Source organism: Glandiceps talaboti, chromosome 11 (genome assembly GCF_964340395.1).
Source record: "Glandiceps talaboti chromosome 11, keGlaTala1.1, whole genome shotgun sequence".
Classification (NCBI taxonomy): domain Eukaryota; kingdom Metazoa; phylum Hemichordata; class Enteropneusta; family Spengelidae; genus Glandiceps; species Glandiceps talaboti.
The window spans coordinates 6,859,109-6,885,808 of NC_135559.1; the positions used below are offsets into that span (position 1 = coordinate 6,859,109).

At 35.5% G+C, this 26,700-nt stretch overlaps 2 protein-coding genes across 3 annotated transcripts in view; one reads left to right on the forward strand and one right to left on the reverse strand.

Moving 5' to 3' along the window:
- The window catches only part of LOC144441927 (serine/threonine-protein phosphatase 2A regulatory subunit B'' subunit beta-like), a 46,311-nt gene extending 34,302 nt beyond the window's left edge, over positions 1-12,009 (reverse strand). Inside the window, exons 1-2 of one of the 2 annotated variants that reach the window (XM_078131193.1) lie at positions 11,896-12,009; positions 8,903-9,300 (exon numbers count right to left, since the gene is read on the reverse strand). In XM_078131193.1, the coding sequence (XP_077987319.1) occupies positions 8,903-9,241 (339 nt within the window). In that variant the 5' untranslated portion in view covers positions 9,242-9,300; positions 11,896-12,009. Of the gene's footprint in view, positions 1-3,925; positions 4,279-8,902; positions 9,301-11,895 lie in introns of those variants that run through there. The other variant, XM_078131194.1, reaches the window with a different exon arrangement.
- Positions 12,010-12,489: 480 nt separating this feature from the next.
- LOC144442230 (succinate--CoA ligase [ADP-forming] subunit beta, mitochondrial-like) lies at positions 12,490-24,983 on the forward strand. Its single transcript, XM_078131510.1, has 13 exons — positions 12,490-12,536; positions 14,157-14,322; positions 14,560-14,668; positions 15,460-15,550; positions 16,418-16,489; positions 16,910-17,012; positions 18,499-18,566; positions 19,269-19,365; positions 19,645-19,806; positions 20,852-20,994; positions 22,206-22,326; positions 22,774-22,862; positions 23,755-24,983. The coding sequence occupies exons 2-13, from the start codon at positions 14,232-14,234 to the stop codon at positions 23,830-23,832; spliced, it is 1,224 nt and encodes a 407-aa protein (XP_077987636.1). The 5' UTR covers positions 12,490-12,536; positions 14,157-14,231; the 3' UTR covers positions 23,833-24,983.
- Positions 24,984-26,700: the final 1,717 nt, after the last annotated feature.

Here is a 26,700-nt window from a genome sequence, read left to right on the forward strand (position 1 = left end):
ATTAAGTATCTATTCCTGGATGTAAGATTATACAAGTAGGTCAATTTTTACAGAACCAACTACTGGAGGAATAACTGCTCATATGCATGGCTATGTGGTCTGACTGTGATATCCTTTAAAACAGCAAGTGAAGCCCTTTCCTCTAACCCCCCCCCCCCACCCCACTACCATCCCCACCCCCACCACCACCTCTACCACCACCATACATGACATAATCATCCTAGAACTGTTTGCACATTCACAATGGCTATGATTCCTTTCCTTTTCCCTCCCTTCCCCTCAAATCTGCCCCTCCCCCCTCTCCCAATCATATTTAGAGTGTACATTGTACATTCATGAGAAACACTGTACAATTTCCCAAACAGTGACCAAGGACTTATTAGATTACTACCAAAGCTTTGATTGGTTTTACCTTGAGTTTCACTGTCTACATGAACAGATAAGAGTTTGGGGAAAGGTTTACATTCCAGTTCTGATTTAGTCTTGGTTACCCAGACTCTCGCCACTGGGGGCTCTTCTACGAGACCACCAGAGGAGTCTGGGGGAAACCACATTTCAACTACCCTGCGCTGGGGTAACACGGTACATTTCTTCCTAGTCATAGTATAGAAAGTGGGCTTACAGGACCTGTTTGTTGTAGTTTAGATGTATGATGCTTTGAGAAGTGATAACTTGTTGTGAAAGTACCTAAATCGTTTAGCCTACAATGTTGGACATGAAGTATTCCCCAGCATGCACTGCACTGCTCTGAAAGAAAGGTACTTCCTGCATGGGCGAGTTGGAATCTCATTTCCCCAGACCCTCATTTAGGGTGGTCTCATAGGCAGAGCAGCCAGCTGCATGAAGCTGGGTAACCCAGACTAGTTCCAATTAGGCTAAAAAGTTAGTTGTGAAAACAGTTGGCTGACACAGCTATAGATTAACTGGTCCAGAACAAAATAATAATTCTATGTAATCTTTACAGCTCTTCTGATCATAAGATAACACACTAACACAAGAACATGGGACAGAAACCCTGGCCTTTACGTTTGAAGAATTGTATAAAATTTGTATGTTTTCAAGGTACAAACAAGTCTATCTTTCATGTCCTTAGTGTTGAATAGGACAGAATGGAATGGAGGTCTGGAATTCATGATGTCCTGTTACATATTGTATAGTAATAAAAGACAAGAAATGTGGAATGAGTTGCAGATTAATGGATTCCAGACTAATGGATAGTTTGCATTTGAAGGACATACTTCATGCAGTTACAATAATTTCTCCTCATAGCTACCTAATATGGCATAGTTAGTGTCACAGTGTGTTGTCTTTAGTAGCATCATGGTACAATATATCTGTGCCATACTGTGTTGCTTTAGTTATATATCATGGTGTTTGTGTCAATGTGTTGTCTTAGATGTACCATGGTGTGTCAGTGTGTTGCCTTAGTTGTATCAGTGTCTGTGTGTTGCCTTAGTTGTATCATGGTGTCTGTGTCAATGTGTTGTCTTAGATGTACCATGGTGTGTCTGTGTGTTGTCTTTATAGTTCTATCATGGTGTCTGCATCATTGTGTTGCCTTAGTATCAGCGTGTCTGTGTCAGTGTGTTGCCTTAGTTGTACCATGGTGTCTCTGTCAGTGTAGCCTATAAAGCTGTATCATAAAGTATGTTCCTAGAAAACCTCTCCAACACAATTAACGTCAATGAAAGCTGGTCTCCAGGAGATCATACAACATGATGCTGTCAATCACAGCTACACATACATGTAATATCCTAGAAACCTCTATGAAACCATACAACATGCTGTCAGTCGACGCTAATATCCTGGAAACCTTTCTGAAAACATACAACATGGAATTATCCATTGAATTTGAAGGTGGTACAAATCTAGAGTAAAGGAATTGCGAATAGATGGCATTTCTAACACAGTGGGTGGCAACACAACGAACTCAACGGATGACATGTAAATCTAGGTATGTTACAAACATAACAGTCATGTACTAAACATATCAGTCATGTACTAAACATATCAGATATAGAAAATCAAGAACATAGAAATGAGAAATCTCGAGAGCCAAATCATGCCTATATCATATGCCATCCTCTGTATGCTGACTCTGTCTGTGTATACATATCCAATGACATACTTCAAGCACAACCCTGCCCTCTCAGTATAGTAAGCCAAGCGGACATGTTTGATTTATGTTTTGGAAATTGTTCACATCCCTACACTAGCTATGGCCAAGCCTTGGGGATACATACATACATGTATGTCTGTGTGTTACTATTAATGTGTTACCGTTTTATAAGTGCAGTGATGCAAACATGGTTTCATTTAAACATGGCTGAGTAGCTTGTCTCATGTGCTTTTGTCAATAAACACAAGACTAGCTCTTGATTAGCCTACCACAGCAATCGGCATGATCTGGTGGGTCTGCCTGTGTTTTCAAAGTCTAGATACAGACTGTCCATTTTCTTATAGTTTTGAGAGGGACTTTGGTGAAAATCCTTAGAAAGTTCAGTTCAGCCTAGATTATCTTCAAATCACTGTTCATCTCTCACATTACTCATAGTCAAAATGTAAGATATTTTTTGATACAGCATCTAGGTGAAAAGCTTCAGAAATGTGCATCTAAATCTGTTTTATTCAAATATCACTGTTCATTTCTTGCATTACCCATAGTCAAAATGTACGATATATTTTGAAAGATTTAATAAGTCAAATTCCATCTATTTATTATAATAATATTTTTGATGTAGCCCTTTGAAAAGCCTCAGAAATGTGCAGTCTAAATCAACTGTTTTCAAAAATCACTATTCATCTCTTGCATTACCCAATAGTGTCAATATACGATATTCTTTGAAAGTCCAGAAAGGTTACTCAGTCAATTTTATTCCATTTTTCAGCTTAATTCTGAAAGCACCTTAGGAAAAAGCCTTGGGGGAGGGGGTGTAACTGATAAAAGATCATTATCAAAATCAGTGTTTATATTGTATTATCTGATAACATCATGAGACATATGATGACTTGATATATTCAATATTTACATTATACAAATGGACCTCCCATTTTTTATTACCCAGTAAACCTATTTCAACTTTTCAAGGCACTATCTAATGTAAATATTATAAATTATACTTATCGCCACACTGTGGAAAAAGAGCCGCTAGTTTATCAAGTTTTGATAGAGTAAAAAAAAATATAATAAATGATAATTTTCAGTGGGCTCCTCTTTGATATTATCATATATGTACATATATCAGTGGAAATGTGTCCAGATTTCCACTTATTTTGCAAAAAGTTTGAACTGCTAGAAGCAAAACCAAATTCACATAAATTTACCAGAACTCAGTGTTTTTGTTTCAAGGACAGTAGGTATTTATGTAAAATCTTAAAATCTTAAAATGTAATAACTAACCCTTCCCACTAAGTCTGAAGGGTTAGTTATTACCATGTGTGCTTGACTGTACAGTGTAAAGTGTAACTCAACTCTTCCAGCATATTTGAATGATATTGACAGCCTTTCCTACTATAGAGGAGTGTATGGTTTTCCTTGAAGGATGTGTAGCTACATGTACAAACAACTCTGGATGCACTGCAGTCAGTTATGCAACTATTCCAGCATAATAGGAGGGATATTGACACCTCCCCTACCCAGGGGAGAGCATGATGTTCCTTCAACTTCAAGGAAGCAATTACAAACAAGTCTGGATGTGTTCAGAGCCATGTAACTATTCCAGCACAATATGAGGGATATTGACATCTTCCCTACCCAGGGAAGTCCATGATATTCCTTCAACTGCAAACAACAATAGTACTCCAGATGTAATCAGAGTAAAAGCTAGCAAAGTTCCTGTGTAGAGTTACACATATTTTGTGGTAGTACTCACCCTTAGTTCAAGACAGTAATGAAGGAATGCAATGAAAACTTATTAAAGCCTACCTGCTCTAGCTCCTGTGGGTTTTTTGGCTCACTTTTCTTGTCTTTGACCTTGAGAATGAGATTGACGTTATCAAGTATACTTGGAGGTAATGTGACCACTGTGCAGAAACTGTAGTGGATTGCACAACAAGACGGTCTGCTTTGTGAGTTATCCTTGTTGTCAATACCACGGCGACACCGATAACAGTTATGCACAGCACGCTGGTGTTTCTGATCAATGCGAATGCTATGATAAATAGTGAGTCGGCAGATCACACGTCTATAGGAGACATGGTACAGTTCCTGCATAATACTCAAAGACCAAGCAAAGCAGATGAGGTTGATGTAGGTTTAGCGGCCCCTCACACAGAGGCATCCGAACCTGAACGACAGCCAGACAGTGGAGCAAAGACTACCATAGAGATGATACAACATGGATACAGGAAGAGAAAAAAAAATCAGGAAGTAGATGGGTAAAGCAGAGCACACCAGTAGAGGAAAAGCTAGCTAGGGTTAGACTCGTTGTGGGGCAAGTTTGAGGCCAGCCGATGATGTGCCATATATGGTTATTTGAGTTGTTTAATGAAGAGGCCACAGTGCATACTATACATGCTTGATTGTATATGGTTACACCACCACAGACTGCACTGTGGACAGACTCCCTACTGACAGCTTTATGACAAGATCTTCCAGGAGGCATCTTCACTCCCTACCAGACCAGAATGAAAACATAGCCAGCAGAATTTACCTTGCTCACTTGATGGAAGATACACCAAATGCTAGTCTTGTTTCAAAATTTTTGTTACAAAGAAAGATGAATGTCAGTAGAATTCATGGATTTCTAAAACTTCAATGATGCATAATTTTGTCTTGAAACTATGGTTTAAAACAGTGATTTTACAAACATCTCTAAGATTTGGAAAACCAAGTAGTAAGGCCGAAATTAAATTGTTTGGTTCCGGTTACCCGACCCCACCTAGTTTTTCACGCCAACCCTGATTTTTTTTTTTTTTTTTTTTACATATTTGAGAAAACAATAATAAAATCACGAAAATTTGAAGTCTCACAGGAAAAAGTGCATGCCAAAACTGACATTAACTTAAAAAGACAATATATAACTGTGTTCTTCCAATCTGTAATGGCTGTACATCTAATGAGAAGAAACCAATAACACAGAGACCATATGGAAAACACATATTTATGAAAAAATATATACAAAAAATATTTAAAAATCTGCCTACCCCACCTATTCTAAAATTGAGCGTAATCAGAACCACACAATTTTGTTTGTTAGTCCTAAACATTAGCAGAAAACTTGGTCAATCTCTATCGATTCTAGAGTTTGTAGCATTAAAGTTTGTTGGAGTACACTGCTAAAATGGCACTAGATTTTACCTACATCAAAATCAAGGCCTATAATCCAGAGTTCTTGAATGAGTATTATCTTATCAGCTGAGCCACTAGAATTACATAGGATTTTTTATTCTTTTGTTCTGAACCAACTTTTTTGATAGCTTTACCAGAAAATTGTTTATAGCTATTTTAATAGTAATCCAAACTGGGACTTTAAAACGGCACTGGCTGCAAATTGAACAGTTTTATAAAACTATTGTGTTAATGAACGACTTAATCATAATATCATAAACCCTGCACTATATTGAATCATCTGTGTGTCAAATGTATTTGTGTAGCTGTACACACACATGTACAAGTATGGTGCGATATTGCCAATCAAACTGATTTTTGAGTCCACACCAAAAATTCAGCACCTCTCAATGAATTATAATTTCCAATTTTTACTGATGATATAGGCCTCCAATTGACATATACAATGTCTAATTATTAGGATTTCAAGAATTTTCATTGAAGGTATTGTTGGTTGTCTGTTCCGAAAAAAATTATACCCAGTACCAGCTTGTGCAGTTTTAACAAACATAATGCAAACCCAGATATTTTCGTCACTAGAAAAATTTGTGTTTTTGAAGTCCAGCTATTTTTTAAAGACAAATTTTTTACTAATTACCTGACTGTTACATTGTGTTCATGGAGAAAGAAGGTATTTTAGTGACTACATATTTTTTGCATTTTTGTCGTCCAGTGAAACAGGCGAAAATAATTCTTTCGCCAAAATTTCCAGATTTCAATTACAGATAACAGATGGCTTGTTCTACACAAATACACTACATCATGTATCCCACATAACCCAAGTCATCAACTTGTTAAGTACTATACATATTAATTTCTGTAATCTCTGCCATCAATTATTACAGTTTATCTTACATTACGTTACATGATAACACTATGTCCGAAATCATTTTTACTCCATACTTTGTTTATTTTAAGAGAGAAATTTTAAAAGCCCGATATACTGTTATTTAGGATACATGGCATTACTGTCACATTATATATATTTATAGTTGTGAAAGGTGATATGTCATATCCATCTACTTAAGTGAAACATAAAACTCTACTGACTGACATCTACACTGTTATTGTTATCAAAGTTGCACTAGCTGCAACTGGAAAATTTTTTGAAACTTTTATTTTAGATTATGACACACTCGAAATATCACACACTGAACAGTGTTTTTTCCTACGGTAGGGAACCCTCAGTGTTTTCGTTACGATGTGGGAACCATGGTAACAGACAGGGGTAAATTTGGTAAAACTGGCACATTTCCAATATATTGTTACTGTAACAGACTACAGTAATATAATTTTGGTGAGGAACCCCTCAGTAACATGTCTGGGGAACTCAGGTAAGTTTTACCTACTTACAGCCCTTAAAAAAACTGACCCTGGTAACAGAAAGGGAGAAAGGAGGTAAAGTGGCAGTGTTTCCCCATAGAGTCTATGGTAATTTCATTTGGGAACCATATAAAATGACATGGGAACCCCAGATTTTACCTACTTACCGCCCTTAGCGAAAACACTGGAACGATATTAAATCACTTGTGAGTTAACATATTTGTGCAGCTGTACGCATTAACACAGTACAATAAATCCTATCAAATTGATTTTTGGGTCCACACCCTAAAATCAGCAACCCTACAGCATATCATCATTTCAACTTGTTAGTGTTATAGATAATATCGAAATGTAATTAATATGTAAACAGTCTAATAATTGAATGGATATTTTAACAAATTTCCGTGATTATATTATTGATTGTCTGATTGATAAAATCAAGCTCTAGTTACAACTAGTGGCGCTTTGTCAAAACTATTGCATAGCAACGCTTCATACCAATCACTTTACTATAAATTATCTAAAGAAGACAGTATGTTCTTGAACAGTATACATTGTATATACAATCATTTTTCAGATTGGTGACAGGGTTTGAACTTAGCTGTGGTCTGGCATACTAGAACCACTGAAATGGTAGTCAACATGGACCACCAGTCTTAGAGACTAAAATATGAACCACCAAAATCTAAAATGAGTGGTCCTCTAGCTCTTTACAACCCTGTTTGACGATCTAGTAGATGGTTCTATATACTAAGATGGACAAACGAAAAGTCAAAAAATCAAAATGTCAGTTAAGATATCAGAAAAGTGTAGTAATAGTATGAGTTATTCAAATCTACAGGTAGGCTATATTTTATTTACTATATATAAGTCTATGGGTTATTCAGTCACTCACAAGTACACATGTGTACATCATACTACATGTAATTGTAAAATGACCTGGATATGTAGACAAGAATGTTAAAGATCTCTAAATGTGGAACATGTGTACGTGACATTCCATACCATCTTTCAATGAATCATGTTTCACTTTAATTGTTCAATATTGTACCACATACTCTCAATGGAACTATAAATACTGTATATACTTGGATCATATTATCCTTATACCCTTGGCACAATGTTATCCATCATTCCATCTATAGTGTACACATTATATATTATATTATATTATATCATACACACATACATGTATATATATATATTTATATATATATAGTTTTGGTAGTACTGGAACTCTTTCTTGGGTGTAACTCGGAGTTTCACGCATATTGCGATCATCAGACCTGATGATCGCAATATGCGTGAAACTCCGAGTTACACCCAAGAAAGAGTTCCAGTACTACCAAAACTATTACGCTCTGCCACTGCGGTATAGAGCACTGTCTTATAGCAGATTGATACTCACCGAGTTTATATATATATATATATATATATATATATATATATATATATATATATATATATATATATATATATATATATATATATATATATATATATATATATATATATATATATATATATATATATATATATATATATATATATATATATATATATATATATATATATATATATATATATATACCATATATATATCAATCTTAGCAGATTGATACTCATCGAGTTATATATATATATATATATATATATATATATATATATATATATATATATATATATATATATATATATATATATAACTCGGTGAGTATCAATCTGCTAAGATTGATTATATATATATATGGTATATATATATATTATATATATATATATATATATATATATATATATATATATATATATATATATATATATATATATATATATATATATATATATATATATATATATATATATATATATATATATATATATATATATATATAGTCATATGAATATGAGTGTCTCGCTGGAGAGAACAGTGCTTGATGCATGCAAATATTTTGCATTGTTGGAATAGACATGTATGGCTCCTGATTCAAGGACTGCATCAGACTCAACATACCTGAGAATACATGTACACACATGGTCTGGATTCTTTGAGTGACAAAAGTAATCTTGAGTACAGTACATGTTAGTCTGCAAGGTACGCTGTGACGGGGCGTCCTCACACATCGGCCAATCCCTCCCAGAGGAGGCCGATGAGGGCGGAAAATCACAACTTATCTTACAGTCTAAGTACATGTAAGTTGTTATTTTCATGACACAAAACTAGAAATCAGAAAGTCAATGACATTAGCTTACCTTAGATGATCTTTGTGGCTGTTGTTGCAAGAAAGACTTTAAGTTTGATGAACTTCGCTTTCTTGGACTACGAGGACTCGGAGATTTGGTAGGTGGTGGAGAACACGGCGGTGTGGTTGGAGAATTTGTTCTGACAAGAGGTGACACGGGTCTTGCATTTTTAGAGCTAGATACAGTGCTTCTTGTACCAGTAGCTAAGGCACTTACATGTTCACCCTGGCCAATTCTCTTTAGGCTCTCTTTTAAGTCTAGCTGAGTATCCGAATCACTCAACCATCTCAAAAATAACTCATCGACTTTCAGTTTTAAAACTGGTAACATTGACATTTTGGCCACCATCTGGAGTTGGCGTTAATTTGACAGACTTGATATCAAATATAGTATATATCTTGTTACATCTATGGAAAAAATAATAATATGAATATCAGATATCAGTGTTTTTGATATGATTTTAAACCTGTAGTAGCTGTAACTGGGGTATTGTTTTTGGGACCAGAAAACCAGCAATATATTCACTTAAAATTGTTCAAATGCCACTAATTAGACATTGTACATGCCAATGAAAGATCTGTTTTATCTATAAGCAGTATAGCAATAAGTTGAAATTGTGATTCATTGGGATGCTCATTTTTGGGTATGGACCCAAAAATCTATTTTACTGTATATAAAATTGCACCAAAATCATACTTTATTATGTGTACTGCTAGACAAACATGTTTACATAGAGTTGATTCAATACTGTTTGGCATGTACGATATTAAATTTCATCTTACATCAAACAAGAGGGCATCCTGGACTTAATGAGGGAAAACAATGGCTAAAATCACATGGCAGATAACAAAATGATGTGGTGAAAAAAAATCTCAGTATGTGTTTCTAACAATTAGATTTGATCTGAAAAAAAAAGTTAGCAGAATGTTTTGACTGGTTGAAAATGCTACCGACTTTTTATGATGAAACATTGGGAAATAATGATTTTTTCAAAAGGAGCTATAATATGTAGTCAACTATCATAGCCCTCCTAATTCTGGCCCAAAAGTTGTCTCCAAACAGCACTCCTAGTGGCTAAACTACATAATCTTTTATCTTTCTGCTGACTGGAATATGGTTGATTGTACATGTATGTACTTGGTTGGTATACAAATGTTTGTGACATGGTTGTAGGAACTCTGGTTGAATTTACATAAAATTATTTTTACCGCACATAATTTACCACACATAAATACAGTTTATGAGATGGCCTTTGTTTAATATTCCTGATATAGTAAGTACAAACCCAGTCACAGATATGGACAAATCTGGTTTATACATACCAACTTGTGTCCACACTCAAATACACTTTGTGACTGAGTTCCTACAACCATATCACAAACGCTATTTGCGTACATGTATCTTAAAATAAATGCACCTTGTGAATTAGTCTGTAATACAACGATCATGCTATGCTATCAGCAATCACTCATGAAAGGGGTTGGCCGATGTGTGAGGGCACCCTATCTTAGCGACTACGCATAAATAAGATTTTTGCCTAAAGTATGCACCATTAAAAATAGTTCAGGTATGCCACTTGAGGGCACTATGCTACTTGAGGGCGCTAATATGCCAACATCATCCATATCATGATATTTGATGTTTGACAATAAATTAAGTGTTGTCATTTCACCAGCCAAGAGATTCGTCTTGGTGTTACTATCTCAAGAAGTTCTCCATACCAGGTCAAGTCAGATGCAGTAAAAAGTACACAAATGGGTTTTGAATTTGAAATGACCACAAACCACTCTGCTAAATTGAAGTGGATCCTGCATGCAAACCTGCGATGTGATTGTGGCTGACGACTTAAATTATGCGGGTGCCACTGGCCAATTACAACAAGTCAATACAAGATCTGTTGATGGATATACCAAATTCAAAACACATTCCTGAATCTAGCTCTGAATGTATACATGTATGTTACTAGATTTGACACATCTTCCCTCTCCGCTATGGTTCCTTCCTATCTCTAACAACGAGACTGCGGACAGATTTCATTCGCACAGATTGTGGGAATAACAACCATCCATACCTTTACTAATGACTATATGAAATACAGAAATAAACTTTAAATTGCTAAATTCAACCAACGTCTTGTCTATTCTGTCATTTCTTGTTTAATGTTCGCTTGAGCTGTGAAATGGACGAGTACAAATTGATTAGCTCCCACTATTGCACATACAGCCTCTATTTACACTGCGGTCAAGTCTTCCATGTTGTGACTTGAGCGAACTGTAGATAAGAAATTACAGAATAGGCAAGGCGCAGGTAACTGGTTATTACTATTAGTGGTCTGACGTTAAATGTAGTGTGGTCTGTGATCATATTTTTATTCTCAGGTTTTGTGATAGTGAAGAATCATAGTGGAGTGGAATGGAGATTTGTCGGATTTCTCTGTGTGTATTATCATCTCCAGAGCTACCTGGACCTATAGCGTGTCCATTTCATGACACATCAGGTCTTTCAATATGTGACTGACAATTATGACAGAGGAACGATAGCAGGATCGAATACCAAGACATCAGTATGTTAATCCTGACTTTATCCAATCTGTTGCACATTCAGAGTGAGAGATTTGTTCATTGAACCATGATTGAACATCAAGCGTTATAAATGGGTGTCAAATAACATTCCATTCCAACAAGTGGCTTATTGAAATAATCTGTATGTACATGTATGTGTCTAACAAAATGATTGACGAAATACAGTAAAAAAAAATAACATGCATCGATATTGCAAAAATCCTTTTCTAGCATTCCCTATGCTGTGTGGTAGACGACAATTATTTGTAACAGGTGTTATCTAACATAGGTTTCGGGGCGATTTAATAAACAGCGATAAAACAGAAAGCCAAGGAAGAGATTTTGATTTCAGTTTCAACGTTCTGTTGTTTGGAATGCACAACGAACTCTCAAGTGTATTTATCCGCAGATTTAGTTTCTGACATGGTTGACAACACTCACCTTTCGTTTTCAACGATCAGTACTTCCAAACACCAGTTGTAACAGACGAGGCAAGAATGAATGAGTGAGGAAAAAGACGACCGCCACTGCACTGTAACTGTCAGAAACTTATCAACTATGTGTTCAACCGTCATGCTCCATGACCCCATAAAGGTCATATTGGTTCATACCGGGGTTGGTATTCTCACATGACCCGCAATCGCCACCTGTGGCATCGACATTATTTACTTTAATAAATCATGTAAGTACCAGCCATCATGAATAAACTTACCTATTCAGGTATAGATAAATACAATAATTTAGATTGGTCTAGGAACGCTCACTCTCCATGTATACAGCGCCTCCTTGAGGTCAGTTCATGCACCGTCATGTTGCATGACCTCTGAAAGGTCATAAAGTCGCCACCTGTAGTGTTGACATTATTTACTATAATGAACTTAACTATTCAGGTATGGAAAAATACGCCAATTTTATATTAGTACAGGTAACGGCAATTTCATACATTTATTGCGAATAAATTCCGAGCGTGCATACATCTCTGTGAACGGTGAGGGCGCTGTGAGTAATCAACAATCATGGCTTGTGTTGTGCGGCACTTTGGTGTTCTTTCGGGCTGTTTAGCAGCGAGACAGGCTAAACGCGTAAGTTTCAACCGACTTAATTAATTTTTACTATATTTATGGTTACTATAGTAAATGGTGTGCAGGTCTTATTCCATAAACAGGTTCACAGTTGCAGCGTAAACCGGCGACATTGTAACTATGCGGCACTGCTTTAAAATCTAGGGCGGACTTTGAACGGAACGCAGTCTGGACGCGACGGTATGTCAAATGATCACGGCGTGTCTACATGCTGAGAAATACACGAGTTGGGATATTTAATCGATTCACTAAATGCTTTTGAATTCATAGATTGTACAAATCTGTCCAGGATTGACCGTGATCAACGTTCCCATAATCTATGTTTGATCAAATTATCACTTGTTGATTACGTAACAACATGTCAGACGATGAAAGTGCCGTTAGCACGCAGTCAGCTGCGCGAACACGATAAAAAAAATACGGCGTTGTAGTCATATATCTAACCGTTCTGTCAAATTTTGTACAAAATCTTCGTATTTATTAGTTTTGGGGAAATTTGATGAGACAAAAAACTATTTAGTACCAGACGCCATTATTACATGTAATTGTTGAAGGAACATCACCAACACACAGGGCGAGTTCAGGATAAAAATGGTTTGCATTTGTTCGCTAAAATGTCCACGTCGCTATGCTATAACTGTGCTAGGTGCTAGGTGTCGCCTACTGCGAAAGCTTGGACTGTTTGGTCTAGGGTCCATGATGGTCGATTTCTTTGTGCATTGATTTATAATAATCTTTATTTATACTGGATAGTATATAAACACTTGTCTCCCAAGAAGTCCAGTGAGGGCCATCCCTCATGGGTTCAGTGTTATTTTTGTGTTAATTTGCTTCAGTTGAGTGAAATTGGCACTGAAATACATTGTAGAACTCCGAAACAAGCATGTATTCTAGTTCACATGTAATCCTGACAGGGATACTCTTTCAAGACCAATCCCATCCAATCCTATCCCTACTCTCCCCTCCCCTCCTATCACACCCTCGATCTCCCAACTGTGTTTTGATGTGAATTAGTCTTGTGCTATCCGCGGCATCAAATTTCAAGATTTCTCAGAGATGATTTGATACCATGGATCGCTCTAGACTTAAACGGCATAAACTGTCAAAATAAAAGAGGCTACCCAGGTATACAGCCGATTCCACATTAGTGTTCACTGGCTCTGTTTGATACAACCACACAGAAACAAATAAGAAACTGCACATGCTACATTTTAAGATAGCAAGATTGAATGAATACAGGTTCTTGCAACATTTTGTCTATAAATTGAAATGAACTAACTCATTGCCACCATGCAGACATGAAAACATTGGTGCCAACAGAACTGTGTCTGGTTGCAGTACATAAACATGTAAATGGTTTATTACATTTAGACAAATTGTAGCACAAAATTTTGAAGATGGTGGACTGTCATGTCACATTTCTTTGATTTTTTTCAAAAGGCCCAGGAACAAGCAAATGGCAAAGTTTGGACAGATATTCAGTAAAGTTTATCTCCAAGGCACATAGTAATGTCTATACAACATACAATGTATACATTATGGCCTCAACGACTACTTTGTTTTAAAACAGAAAGGGAAAAATATTATACAGTAAAATTTGAATCAATTGTTGATTTACAGGTGGTACCAACATGTCAAGCCATCTATAGATATGGAGAACAAAGACGGTATCTATCAATTCATGAACATCATAGTATGGGAATTCTTAGAGATTCCGGTGTAACTGTACCTAGAGGATTTGCTGCTGGCTCTACAGAGAAAGCATTGGAGGTAACCCAACAACTAGGTGAGTTCAGCCTACATGTGCCTATACACAGTTCAACGTGCCCAAAGTTATTGTACCTGAACAGAATGTTCTCAAACAAATCATTCCAGTTTCAGCTAGTGCAGCTTAAATGACATCCGTTGGAATGATGAAAGCTGTTACCACAAAGGAACATGAACTGAATTGGTAAAGTTGTTTTTTACAAATGTATATCCAGACTTGTAAAAATGTTTGTCTGTTTGTTTGTTTGTTATTTAGCCTCTGAAGGTGTAGAAGATGTTGTCATCAAAGCACAAGTCTTGGCAGGTGGTAGAGGCAAAGGAACCTTTGAAAGCGGTTTGAAAGGTGGTGTCAAAATTGCGTATTCGTAAGTATTTGTTATTTATTACTTGTAAATATTTAGTTGTTTGCATGGTAGGAAAACTATCTTTATACTGACTTCCACTTCCACTGTTCCAGTCTAGTCTCGGTTACCCAGACTCTCACTGCTGGGGACTCTTCTACAAGACCACCCTGGTCAAAGTCTGGGGAAACCTCATTCCAACTACCCCGTGCCAAAAGTCACACAGAACATTTCTTCCAAGTCATTAAAAAATGGGTTTATGAGGCCTGTTTGTTGTAATTAATATATATATATCAGTTGCTTGAGAAGTGATAATCTGTAGCAAAGGTGCAAAGGTACCCAAATTGTTCAGCCTGCAATGTTGGACATGAAGTATTCCCCAGCATGCACTGCTCCATGAGCTAGTTCCTGCGTTAGCAAGTTTGTCAGTTTCCCCAAACTTTCGCTTGGGGAGGTCTTGTAGGGATAGCCCCGGCAGTGAGGTTTTGGGTAACCAAGCCTACTTCCAGTTGAATGTTCGAGTAACACTGTCAGTAGCAGCCATATTAGATTTCTCATTGCTGTTGACAAATAAAATCTTGTTTACTGTCAAGACAATGAGATTGTGGTAAGTGTGATGTCATTTCCTGCAAGGTTTTCCCATAAACCCTTGCAGTAAATCATCAAAATGCTTGAATCGTATGTAAGTTGATAGCAGTAATCAGTAAATGTGTATGTAAGTCTTACGGCAGAAATATGTGAGATTGAACTTTCCTTCTTTTAAATCTTGAGATATCGTACGATACAGAACTCGGAATATACTTTAATATTTTCAGACCTAAAGAAGTTGAAGACTATGCATCTAAAATGATTGGCAACAAGTTGATTACTAAACAGACCGGCAAAGATGGACGGATATGTAACGAGGTAAGTTGACATGATGAAAAATTGTTGATTTTTTTTTTAAAGGTATTCAGTTTTCAATGACAATACTTGTTGCATGTCCAAATGTTCATTATATAGGTCTCAATTACTGAGAACAGAACTGAACAATTGACGAATAGATATAGCCGACAGACTTGGACTTCAACATCAGGAAAAGTATTCATTCATACTTGCAGCAATTATATTATAGAACCAACAGACAGACATCGACTTTAGCACAATATATACTCACTTTTAAGACTGTGTTCACTCTTTTTTAACTTTTAACACATGTACTTTTGGGGTTTTGTTGTTCTTTTATTCTGTATATTGTATGTGTGTATATGTTTAGAAGTGTCTTGCATTTTAAGTTTTTGTTTACTGGCTGACAATGAAATTTCTTGATAACAAAGTTATATCTTATAGAATTGTATTACATCGTATTGTATCACATTGAATCTTATCGTATCATATTGTATTACATGTATATCATATCGTATTGTATCGTATTGTATTTTATCATATACATGTCATGTAATGTATCGTATCACTATTGTATTTTATCATATTGTATTGTACTGTATCGGATCATATCATATCATATTGTATCATGTCATATTCTATTGTATTGTAATAAGGCTGCAAGGCCTAGACTGTAAGATACATCATGACGTTCCGCCCTCACCGCCCTCCTCTCACACGATACAGTGCAGTTCGATACAGACGTGGGAGGGGTTGGCCGATGTGTGAGGGCACACCATCATGGCGTACCTTACAGACTACGCAAGGCCCAGCACATCTTTTATCTTTCTGTGTAATGTAGTGTATACCAGTAATAGTTGTTATACCAATTGTTACGTTCCCATACAGGTTTTCATATGTGAGAGACTATATCCAAGAAGAGAAACATATTTTGCCATAACCATGGACAGAACACACAATGTAAGTATTAATTATGACTAGATAATATTCGCAATATTTCTCTTCATTCAGTCAAGGAAAATATGAGTGACTTAAGGAGCCTTATCACCATTGTATGAGTCGCAAGATGAGTTGTAACAAAACCCTTTGCACAAGTGTCTTCCGGCTGAAGAAAGAAATATATTGGGGAATAATATAATTATACCTCCTAAAGCTTACTTTATGAAAAATTTGTGAAAAAATAATTGCGATTTGTGACTCATATTTTAAGTGCCACAGAAGCAGTGATGTAGATGTGAGTTGTTGTGACAGAACAACCATGTTATAAAAATCATATTTTTTGTTTGAATGTGTTCAACCTGGCTTGTGTTTCATATGTATGGATGAAGTATATGTAAATACTTGACTATATGATGTCTATATTGGTCTATTCTTCTACAGGGTCCTGTTATTATTGCAAGCTCACAGGGAGGTGTCAATATCGAAGAGGTTGCCAAGGAAAGCCCTGATGCCATAGTAACACATGCAGTTGATATAACACAAGGTATACATTACATGATTTGTTTATTCTAAGCTGAAAATATTCTGCCAGGTGTTAAATGATGAATGTTCATAAACTAAATACAAAGATAAACATTGCAGTGAGTAAAGGGGTATTTATCAAAGTGGTAATATACACGAACTGCCATTGATGAGATACTTGAGGACACCTAGCCTGTTCACTGCACTGTTGAGATACATTGCTAGCTAGTCATACCCCCTAGCCACATCTCTAGTATGATATGAGATTAACCCATAAACAAATTACAATGCCCACATCACAACCAGTGCCCCTGAATGCAGTGATAATAAGGCTTTTATATTATTTTATGATAGATCATACCTTTAGTCAGAACTTTTACTAGAAGCCATACTAGGGCTAATATTACTCCAGTAATTGAGCTTTCAGTTTGCTAAGGTAGACACAAACTAAAACTATTGTCACAACATGTTGATACAACAGTGATAAGCTATTGAATGGCTGTTGGTTTAATTATAGTCTCAGTAGGGGGGCATCACATACTTTTATTGACAGAGTTCCATAAACTTGCAGTGTACTGTTTTAGGACTTCAATGTTTACACTATCTTGATCATATGGGGATTACAGTTGCACAACAGAGGAACCGATATCACCCACTTGTGTAATCTACCACATTGAAGAACAATAGATTTAGTTTGCATCTATGTTTAAACTGAATTCTGGATTACCAGAGTAGTATCAAACTAAGATTAAAGTTTAGATGTGAAAAATACTGTAAACTTTGAAATTCTCACTAAAGATTTATATTTACTTATTTTGCTAGAAAACAAAAATGCAAAATAAGTAGTGACTAAAATGCCTTTTGGTACATGCACACAATGTACCAGTCTGGTAATTAGTAAAAAATTAGTCTTTGAGAACTAGCTGAAGACTACAAAAATGCAAAATTTTCTAGTAGTGAAAATATCTAGGTTTTTAGTAGTTGTCAGGCAGACCTATAGAAAAAAACCCAGTGGGTCCTAAACAAATGAATGATCCTATGACATAATGTAATCCCAATGGCTCCTGTATCTGTTGATGGATGTATGGAATGTCACAGAAAGCTGGAGGTTTTTGCAAAATATCTACCCATGTGAAATATAGTGGCATACTCTTTTGTAGTGTTTTGTATTAATATATCTTTTGTTTATTAATCAATAAGCATTTCTGGCCAGTGGCCACTCTGTACAGTATCAAAAGTAGTCAAGAACACATCGTCAGAGGTCAAAGGTACAACACAGACATGAAATGTAAAACAAAAGATATCATAGTTTGGCCTCTAGGGGTATAGAACACATATTGGAATTCAAATAGTTTATAAGGCAAAATCAGCAATTTGAAAATTTCGTACTTATTCCAAATTTTGTTGAAAGCATGCTCGTTTTTCAAAGTGTAAATAAATATCTCGTACAGTTTGTCGCACATTAGGATTCGATGATTAATAAACCTCGAAAATTATATATTTTGTAGGACTGCAGAAAGAAGCTGCCGTTGACATCGCAAAGAAAGTGGGGTTCTCGCCAAAGAGTGTGGATGCAGTAAGTTACTGTCATAGTTCTTCTAACTCTATCCGCCGTAGTAGGCTAAATGTATATGGTCAACCCGGCAAGCTATCTTTCCACACTGCCTGTGAACTATCAGTTATTCAAATTTAGTATTTGTGGCCATGTCTTACTATCAAGTTAACATAAACTTATCATATCACATGTTCATATTCAAGGTTATTTGTACAAAGGTCACATGACTGTCACATGACTGCATACAACCAACTATTCTAGCCTAAGGTCACATTCGGGTAATTTGACACTTATCAACATAATATGGGCATATGTGCAAAAATTATCATTTTTTGCTAAAATTTGGGAACTTTAATTTTAAAAAATGGTTTAAAGTTTTGTTATTAGTTAAATATCATTTCTAAGTCATCCAGAATGTGAAAGTATAATTATGAAATTAAAGTATCACCAGTATGTACTACTGTGCACATACTTATTTTTTTTCACTTTTTAAAAAAAAATCATATTTACAGTGGTATGATGAGAAACATAAAATTGAGTATGGGAACCCTAAAAGAAAACCAAATACTTGTACATTTTCCTTCACTATTTGTGACATAGACTACAACTGTGACAAGCAGTGTGCCCTCTAAGCCAATTTGATGCGCCATTGATGTAAACTGGTGACAAGCCATCATTATAGCCATCATACTCACTGTTCATTTTAATTTTGTTTCTTCTCAGGCTGCAGAAAGTTTCATGAAATTATATCAGATATTTATTGACCGTGATGCAACAATGCTTGAAATAAATCCTATGGCTGAAGACAACCAGGGAGAAGGTAAGTTTGGATTATCAACATTATTCCTTATTTGCTGATGTTACCATAGAAACTGCTGACATCAATTCTACAATGATATGTTACCATAGAAAATGCTAAAATCAATTCTATTCCTTATTACTGGTGTTAACATAGAAACTGCAAAAATCAACTATTCCTTATTACGTGGTGTTACCATAGAAACAGATCAAATCAACTCTATTCCTTATTAGTGGTGTTACCATAGAAACTGTATACATCAGCTGATTGAGAATCTCCTTGTCATACAATTTTTTACAGTTTACTGTATGGATGCCAAGTTCAACTTTGATGACAACGCTGCTTATAGACAAAAAGACGTCCACGAATTGAGAGATTGGTCCCAGGAAGATGCTAGGGAAGTGATGGCAGCACAAGCTGACCTCAACTACATTGGATTAGATGGTGATATTGGATGCTTAGGTGAGTTCAAACTTATAATCACATTGGTCCTCACAGAGAAGGACCAGCATTTATTAGTAGTTCTTACTGAGTTCCTAAAATACATAATTGAAAACGAAAAAAAAAAGCCAAACTACTTTAACTGGTTATGAATTCCATCAACTGTTGTTGTTGTTGTTGTTGTTGTTGTTGTTGTTGTTGTTTTTGTTTTTGTTGTTATCATCATTGTCATCATCATCATTGCTGTTGTTGTTGTTGTGGTGGTGAAACGCTGAGAAAGGTCAATTTCCAAAGTATAAAATAGTGTTCATTATTCTGGCTCGCACTTCTTGTGAAAATCTGTCTCTCAACAGCACCCCTAGAGGCCAAACTATAGTATCTTTTGTTTTATCATCCTAAAATATTTCCAAAAACTGAAAATCTATTTCCAGACAACACCCCTAGAGGCCAAACTATACTATCTTTTGTTTTCTCATCCTAAAAGATTTCCAAAACATGATAATCGGTCTCGCAACAACACCCCTAGAGGCCAAACTATACTATCTTTTGTTTTTATCAGCCTAACAGAAATTCTATTTCCAAACAGCACCCCTAGAGGCCAAACTATGATATCTTTTGTTTTACTGATATTGGCCCATGATGATAAATGTGGAATTAAAGTATGGCTAAAACTATCATAAATGCATTTAGGAGGTTTAAGACCTTGTTAAAAAACATATTTTTGTGTCATTGTGCCACATAGCTTTCCTAAACAGAGAAGTGAAATTTGGTCTTACTAATACATCCATGGGAAGAGTGACACTTTTCAGTCAGATTATAAACTGAAACATCAGACCAACATCTAATGTAGTTGGCATACTCTAAACATTCAGTACATCTAATCATCTAGAATCAGGTCTTAATGAACATCTGTCCACTCTTGGCACAGACTTAGCCGTTCTGTGTATATGCTGTTATCACTAAAAGATTTCCCAAAGGAGTTTACAACGAAACACAAAATAATCCATTGTACAACAAAAAACAGAATTATCCATTGTGTATTATTATTAACATTATATGTATGTAGTGAATGGTGCTGGTCTAGCCATGGCTACTATGGACATTATCAAACTACATGGAGGTGAACCTGCTAACTTTTTAGATGTCGGTGGTGGCGCCACTGCTGATCAAGTTAAAGAAGCATTCAAACTCATATCATCAGATCCCAAGGTAAGGTATGATGTTGACTACTGTAGTCATAAGATTTTCAATACTGGGTTTACTTCAGCTGAATATGCACCAAAGCTTTTCCCATGAAACGAGTTGTCATATTTCTCAATTCATGTGTTGTGACAGTTGTCAACAACAGTTGCACTGAATATGATGGGCTGACCAAGTTATTTACAAGTAGTGTCTATCTACCCCTAGCACTGTCCACCAAATTAAAATGCACCAAACACATCCTAAATTACCTTTCGGCCCCAAATTGTTCATGCACCAAAATAAATACAACTACAGTATTTGTCAAAAGCCAGGTGTTATAGGCATATTACTTATATCATCAGACCACGAGGTACATTAGTTCATTAACCAGTTGTCAATAACCAGGTGTTAATGAGCCAAGTGACTTAGCTTTCAGGCTTGTCAGTGCGATTCAGCAGAACACCCAAGACCCTGTAAGAAACAAATACGGAATTTGAAACTACACACCAAAAGCTGTGGTAAATCCAATTGTAGCTCAGACATAAACTAATGACTTATCATGCCCCTGTGTGATTACCTGTAGTCTGAGATGAACTGGTTGTGAGCTTTTTAATGAAATTGTCAATTAAGCACCTCTTAATGTGTGATAGTTTTACTGTCATCAAAAACATACAGAATTTGATGTCATACAAAAACCATGTCTGACCTTCCATTCACTCATGGTACAAATCTTATGGAAGGCACAAGTCAGTCAGAAAAAGATGGCAGCACTGGGATAAACCCAACCAAATTAAAAAGCCCATACTAACTATTTGATCATCATATCTTATTGCAGTCTTTATAAGAATAAGTTCATGTTAGTCAAATGGTTAGAGTGGCCAGCTTGAAATTTACAGGTTTAAGACCAACACTGCTACGTCTTTCTGAGTGGCTAAAGTCCTTGAGCAAGATTTGAACCACGATTATGCCTCAGTCAACCCAGCTGTATAATTGAGAACTTGTTAGGATAGAGGTTGCAATATGAATGCTTTAATCCCATGCACTTAAATAGAGGCTGCAGTAGATTGTATGTTCACCAAGGAATTGAGTAAGTATAAAGGGGCCTTTGTCTCACTATAGGTCTGTGCAGGGGTAATAATTGTAAAGTGCTTTGAGCACAGTATGGGAAAGTACAATGTAAAAACTTAACGTTATTATAAGTATGATCATAACTTATATTGTGATTATGTCTTTAACAGGTTGCTGCTATTCTAGTCAATATCTTTGGTGGTATCATGAGATGTGACATCATTGCACAAGGTATCATAGCCGCTGCTCAAGAACTCAATTTAAAAGTACCCATAGTGGTTAGATTACAAGGTATGCATGTACACTAATACATTTCTAAGACTATCCAAGAATTCAAGCTTAAGGTCCTTGTATGAAAAAGACCATTTCAGTGAGTCTTTTCTGATTGATTTTGTTATTTTAATAGTATGAAATAAATCAATGATGTTGGCTGCCAATTAGTCAGACAATTAATTGAGTCAATCAGTCTATTAATAAACCAACCTAAAATCAATCAATCAATCATTCAATTAATTAATCAAAAAGAAATTTTTGAAATGCCAGAACCCGAAAACATTAATGTAATCAAGTGTGCTTAATGGGTCAATACACATTCGATGTTTGCATTGAATAGATATGTCTTCAGTTTTCTCTTTGCTGTCACCAAATTTTCATGAGTGATACACATCACAGTTAGCTATTGAGTTAACCTTACCCCTTTGTGTCAAACTCTTGATTGTTATTTTATTATATTAATAGGTACACAAGTAGATGATGCTAAAGCTCTAATGGCAGCCAGTCAACTTCGTATCTTGGCTTGTGCTGATCTAGGAGAAGCTGCCAAAATGGTAAGATTTGCAACATACTGTGAAATTTTTGACAAGAACGTTTTAAGACCTTGTCAGGGAAAACAATTTTTTTTTCATGATAGCTCAGTGCCCCTGTTACCTTGACCAGGGATAACACAGAAATTACAAGAGGGTTCAGTGCCCATGTTATCTTATTCAGGAAGAAACTGAAAATTTTGTTTGACTGCTTAAAAAGATGTGATGAATTGGTTGATCTAATGTACTGTAGGTAGGAATATTATTACATTGTAAATTCACATTTTAGCATCTACAATAGAAATACACTGTAGTAAACTGACAAAATTCATTTTAGTATGATAGAGTCAAGATTTTGATGGCGGCAAAGTTTATTGTCATATTTAACAAAATACCAATAATAAGACAAAATATCAGAAATTAAGACATTGCAAAGACAAACAATTTAATATTTTCAATGTTTCAAGTTTGCGGATAATGGCTTTTCCATTTGGCTATTAAATTGAAATGGACAACATTAGCCAAATGGCAAATGATTTCTGAAACCCAGCGCTAGCACAGACGCATGACGCCATTTTTTTTGCCTCTACCTTTATCAGTGAATGCCCAAAGGGGCTATAACATTGGAGTCTGTCTGTATGCCCAAAAGTGCTGGGCTATAACATGGGTTTGTCTATCCATGCATCCCTCAGTCTGTGCATTCATCAGTCTGTCCGTCCGTCAGTCCATGCACTACCATTTCTCTGACCTGCATCAGCCTATTGCATTCAAATTTAGCACAAAGGTAATGGGATATATATGCATGTCACTTAATTTGACCTTTCTAGCAAAATGACGACCATATTTTCAACAATCGTTATACTTTAATACTAAACGTTTGAGTCACTGTGTTCTCTATGTTTTATTCCTGACGTAGGCTGTGAGACTTTCAACCATCGTTACACTTGCCAAAGAAGCTGAACTAGAGGTCAAGTTCCAACTACCGTTGCTCTAATCCTGTCGTCTGTTGAGGCCTGTATTTTAACTCTATGGCTTGGTTTTGCTATGTAATTTGTCAGGAGTGTTTGCAATACACAATTAGTTGTAAATATGTTAACATTACGGACAGTTTCATTTCTTTTCGTGCTAACTGACACACCAAACATACAGTGATACACTCTGAAATGATATTGACCTTTGACCTGATTTAAAATTTCTAACTATATTTGTTATTTTTGGAGTAAATCACATTTTCATGATGGCCGTGGTCAACATATTGTAACTTAGTTTCTCTTGCCTTCATGACACATATCTGTTAGGTCTCATAATAAATTTGGGGGAAAAACTAAATTTTTTGAACATCTGATGCATTTTGTATGTGGTGCTGACTGGCTGACCCACCACCAGTGACCTTTGAACTCTTGTTGAACTTTGACTTAAAAAAGACTTGCATTGATTGGTAGGATTCACAGTGTTGAAAGGCAGCATGTCAACTTTGAATAGTAGTATGTATGTGCAAAATGTCAACATTTCTGATGCTGAATGGCATAAATTGAGATGTCATGTGACTTTAGATGATTTACAAAGTTGAATGGCAATGTCTTCAAAATTGAATGTCGGTATATATATCTCTATGCAAATTACAGTATTTCAGAATTTAATGGTAGTCTTCAATATTGAATGGCGGTATCTCTGTACATTGCAATATTTCCAAAGTTGAATGGCGGTCTTCAATGTTGAATGGCAATATCTCTATGCAAATTGTGGGATTACCAAAATTAAATCACAGTGGCTTCAGTATTGAATGTCAGTTTCTTTATCCAAAGTGCATTCAATTGCAATATTTCCAAAGTTGAAGGGCATTCAATTACAATATTTCCAAAGTTAAATGGCATGCAAATTGCAATATTTCCAAAGTTGAATGGCATTCAAATTGTAATATTTCCAAAGTCGAATGGCATTCAAATTGGAATATTTCCAAAGTTGAATGGCATTCAAATTGGAATATTTCCAAAGTTGAATGGCATTCAAATTGGAATATTTCCAAAGTTAAATGGCATTCAAATTGCAATATTTCCAAAGTTGAATGACATGCAAATTGCAATATTTCCAAAGTTGAATGGCATTCAAATTGTAATATTTCCAAAGTTAAATGGCATTCTTATTGCAATATTTCCAAAGTTGAATGGCATTCAAATTGCAATATTTCCAAAGTTAAATGGCATTCAAATTGCGACATTTCCAAAGTCCAAAGTTGAATGTCAGTGTTTTTGACATTGTATGTCAGTATCTCTATGCAAATTGCAATTATATTTCAAAAGATGAATGTCATACAAATTACAATATTTCCAAAATTAAATGACAGTATCTCCCAGTTTTGAAATCATAGTACTTTCCACTCAGTGTAAAAAAATTTAACACCACACATAACTATTAAAAACCTTATAAACTATTTGAAGCACAACGTATGATAAAAACTAAAAAAAAAATTTGACAGCATTTTAATTTATTTTGTTTCTTCTGGTATTGAATGTTTTTTTGATTGCTGAGGGTACCATTTACTGTGTTAATTTGCCAAATGTGTTGAATAAACCCCTTAACTCTATAAAATATGGTACGTCTAAAGCTGTTACCATGCCACGAAGAGACAACTAAATGTATAAAATGCACAGGTCAAGTTGTATGCATTCAAACAGAAAATACAGAATTGGTCCCTGCCATTGTACATCAAGGAAACATGTTCTGTATAATGGCCGTATAATACAGTACTTTGCAGACTTGATAAAGTTGATTTAAGAAAAAACAGGAAAATAATGGCAATTTTAAACATTTTGACATGCATTGCGAGCACCACAACTTAAGATATGCTTTGTCATGATGTCTACCAATCAGAAAATACATCTTGTATTTTCTGTTCAAACTTGTACAACAAGGCTTGTGTGTAGTATACCCATGTCTCCATAAAACAGTGTAACCCTATGGTTTCTGACAACGAAAGTCAAAGGAGTCTGGGTAATTAAGACCAACTTTTAGGTTGTTGAATGTTGTGCTTTGACAAAGCTTCAGAATCGAAAATGAGCCAATGCCGTTTAGGTAATGTTCAAGGCTCACAGAATTGTCAAGGTGTGTCGACAAACACAGCTCTGAAAAGAAACGTTTTACGACCTGATTACAAAAAATGTTGCAGTAAAAATCCCTTGAATCTTCAAGATGTAAGAATTGTACATTAACAGTTATAGATTAATTTTGTTATTCTCGCAAGCCAAAGCACATGTATTTCTGCTGTAGAAACCTCTCAGCGTGTGGTGCATCTTGGACTGTGCCGTAAAAGACACTGTGGTGTACTACGATGTTAAAGGTTTGTTATTGAAATCAGATGAAAATATATCTCAGGATATCGATATTTTTCCAGCAAACCAATGATTATTTGTAATGAGATACTATTTATTTTGTGGTTGTTTTATTGAAACTGAAACTGTAAGAATTAAATTTTGAAAAATCTAACGTATATAGTCTTGTGTGAAGGAAGTGTATTTTTGACATGGTGCTGAGAGAGTGAGATGTGCAGTGAAAAGTATTCAAACAAGTAATGAAATTTAATCAAAATATATCTACAGTAAGTTGATTTCTAGGTTTTGGTGTAGAAATTTTAAGACGTAAGATTATTTTACTTCTTATTAAATATCGACAAGATCAAGAAAAGAAACAGAAAAGACAATATGTGGTTCTCCCATACATAAAGAAGGGGGTCACAGAAAGACTACAGAGAAGTTTCAAAAAATGTAATATCAGTTTGTATTCTAAAGCTGGGTTTACAGTCTCGTCGTCAGCCCTAAAGGCCCACTTGAGAAAGGAGAACAATGTGGAGTAGTCTGTGGTTGTG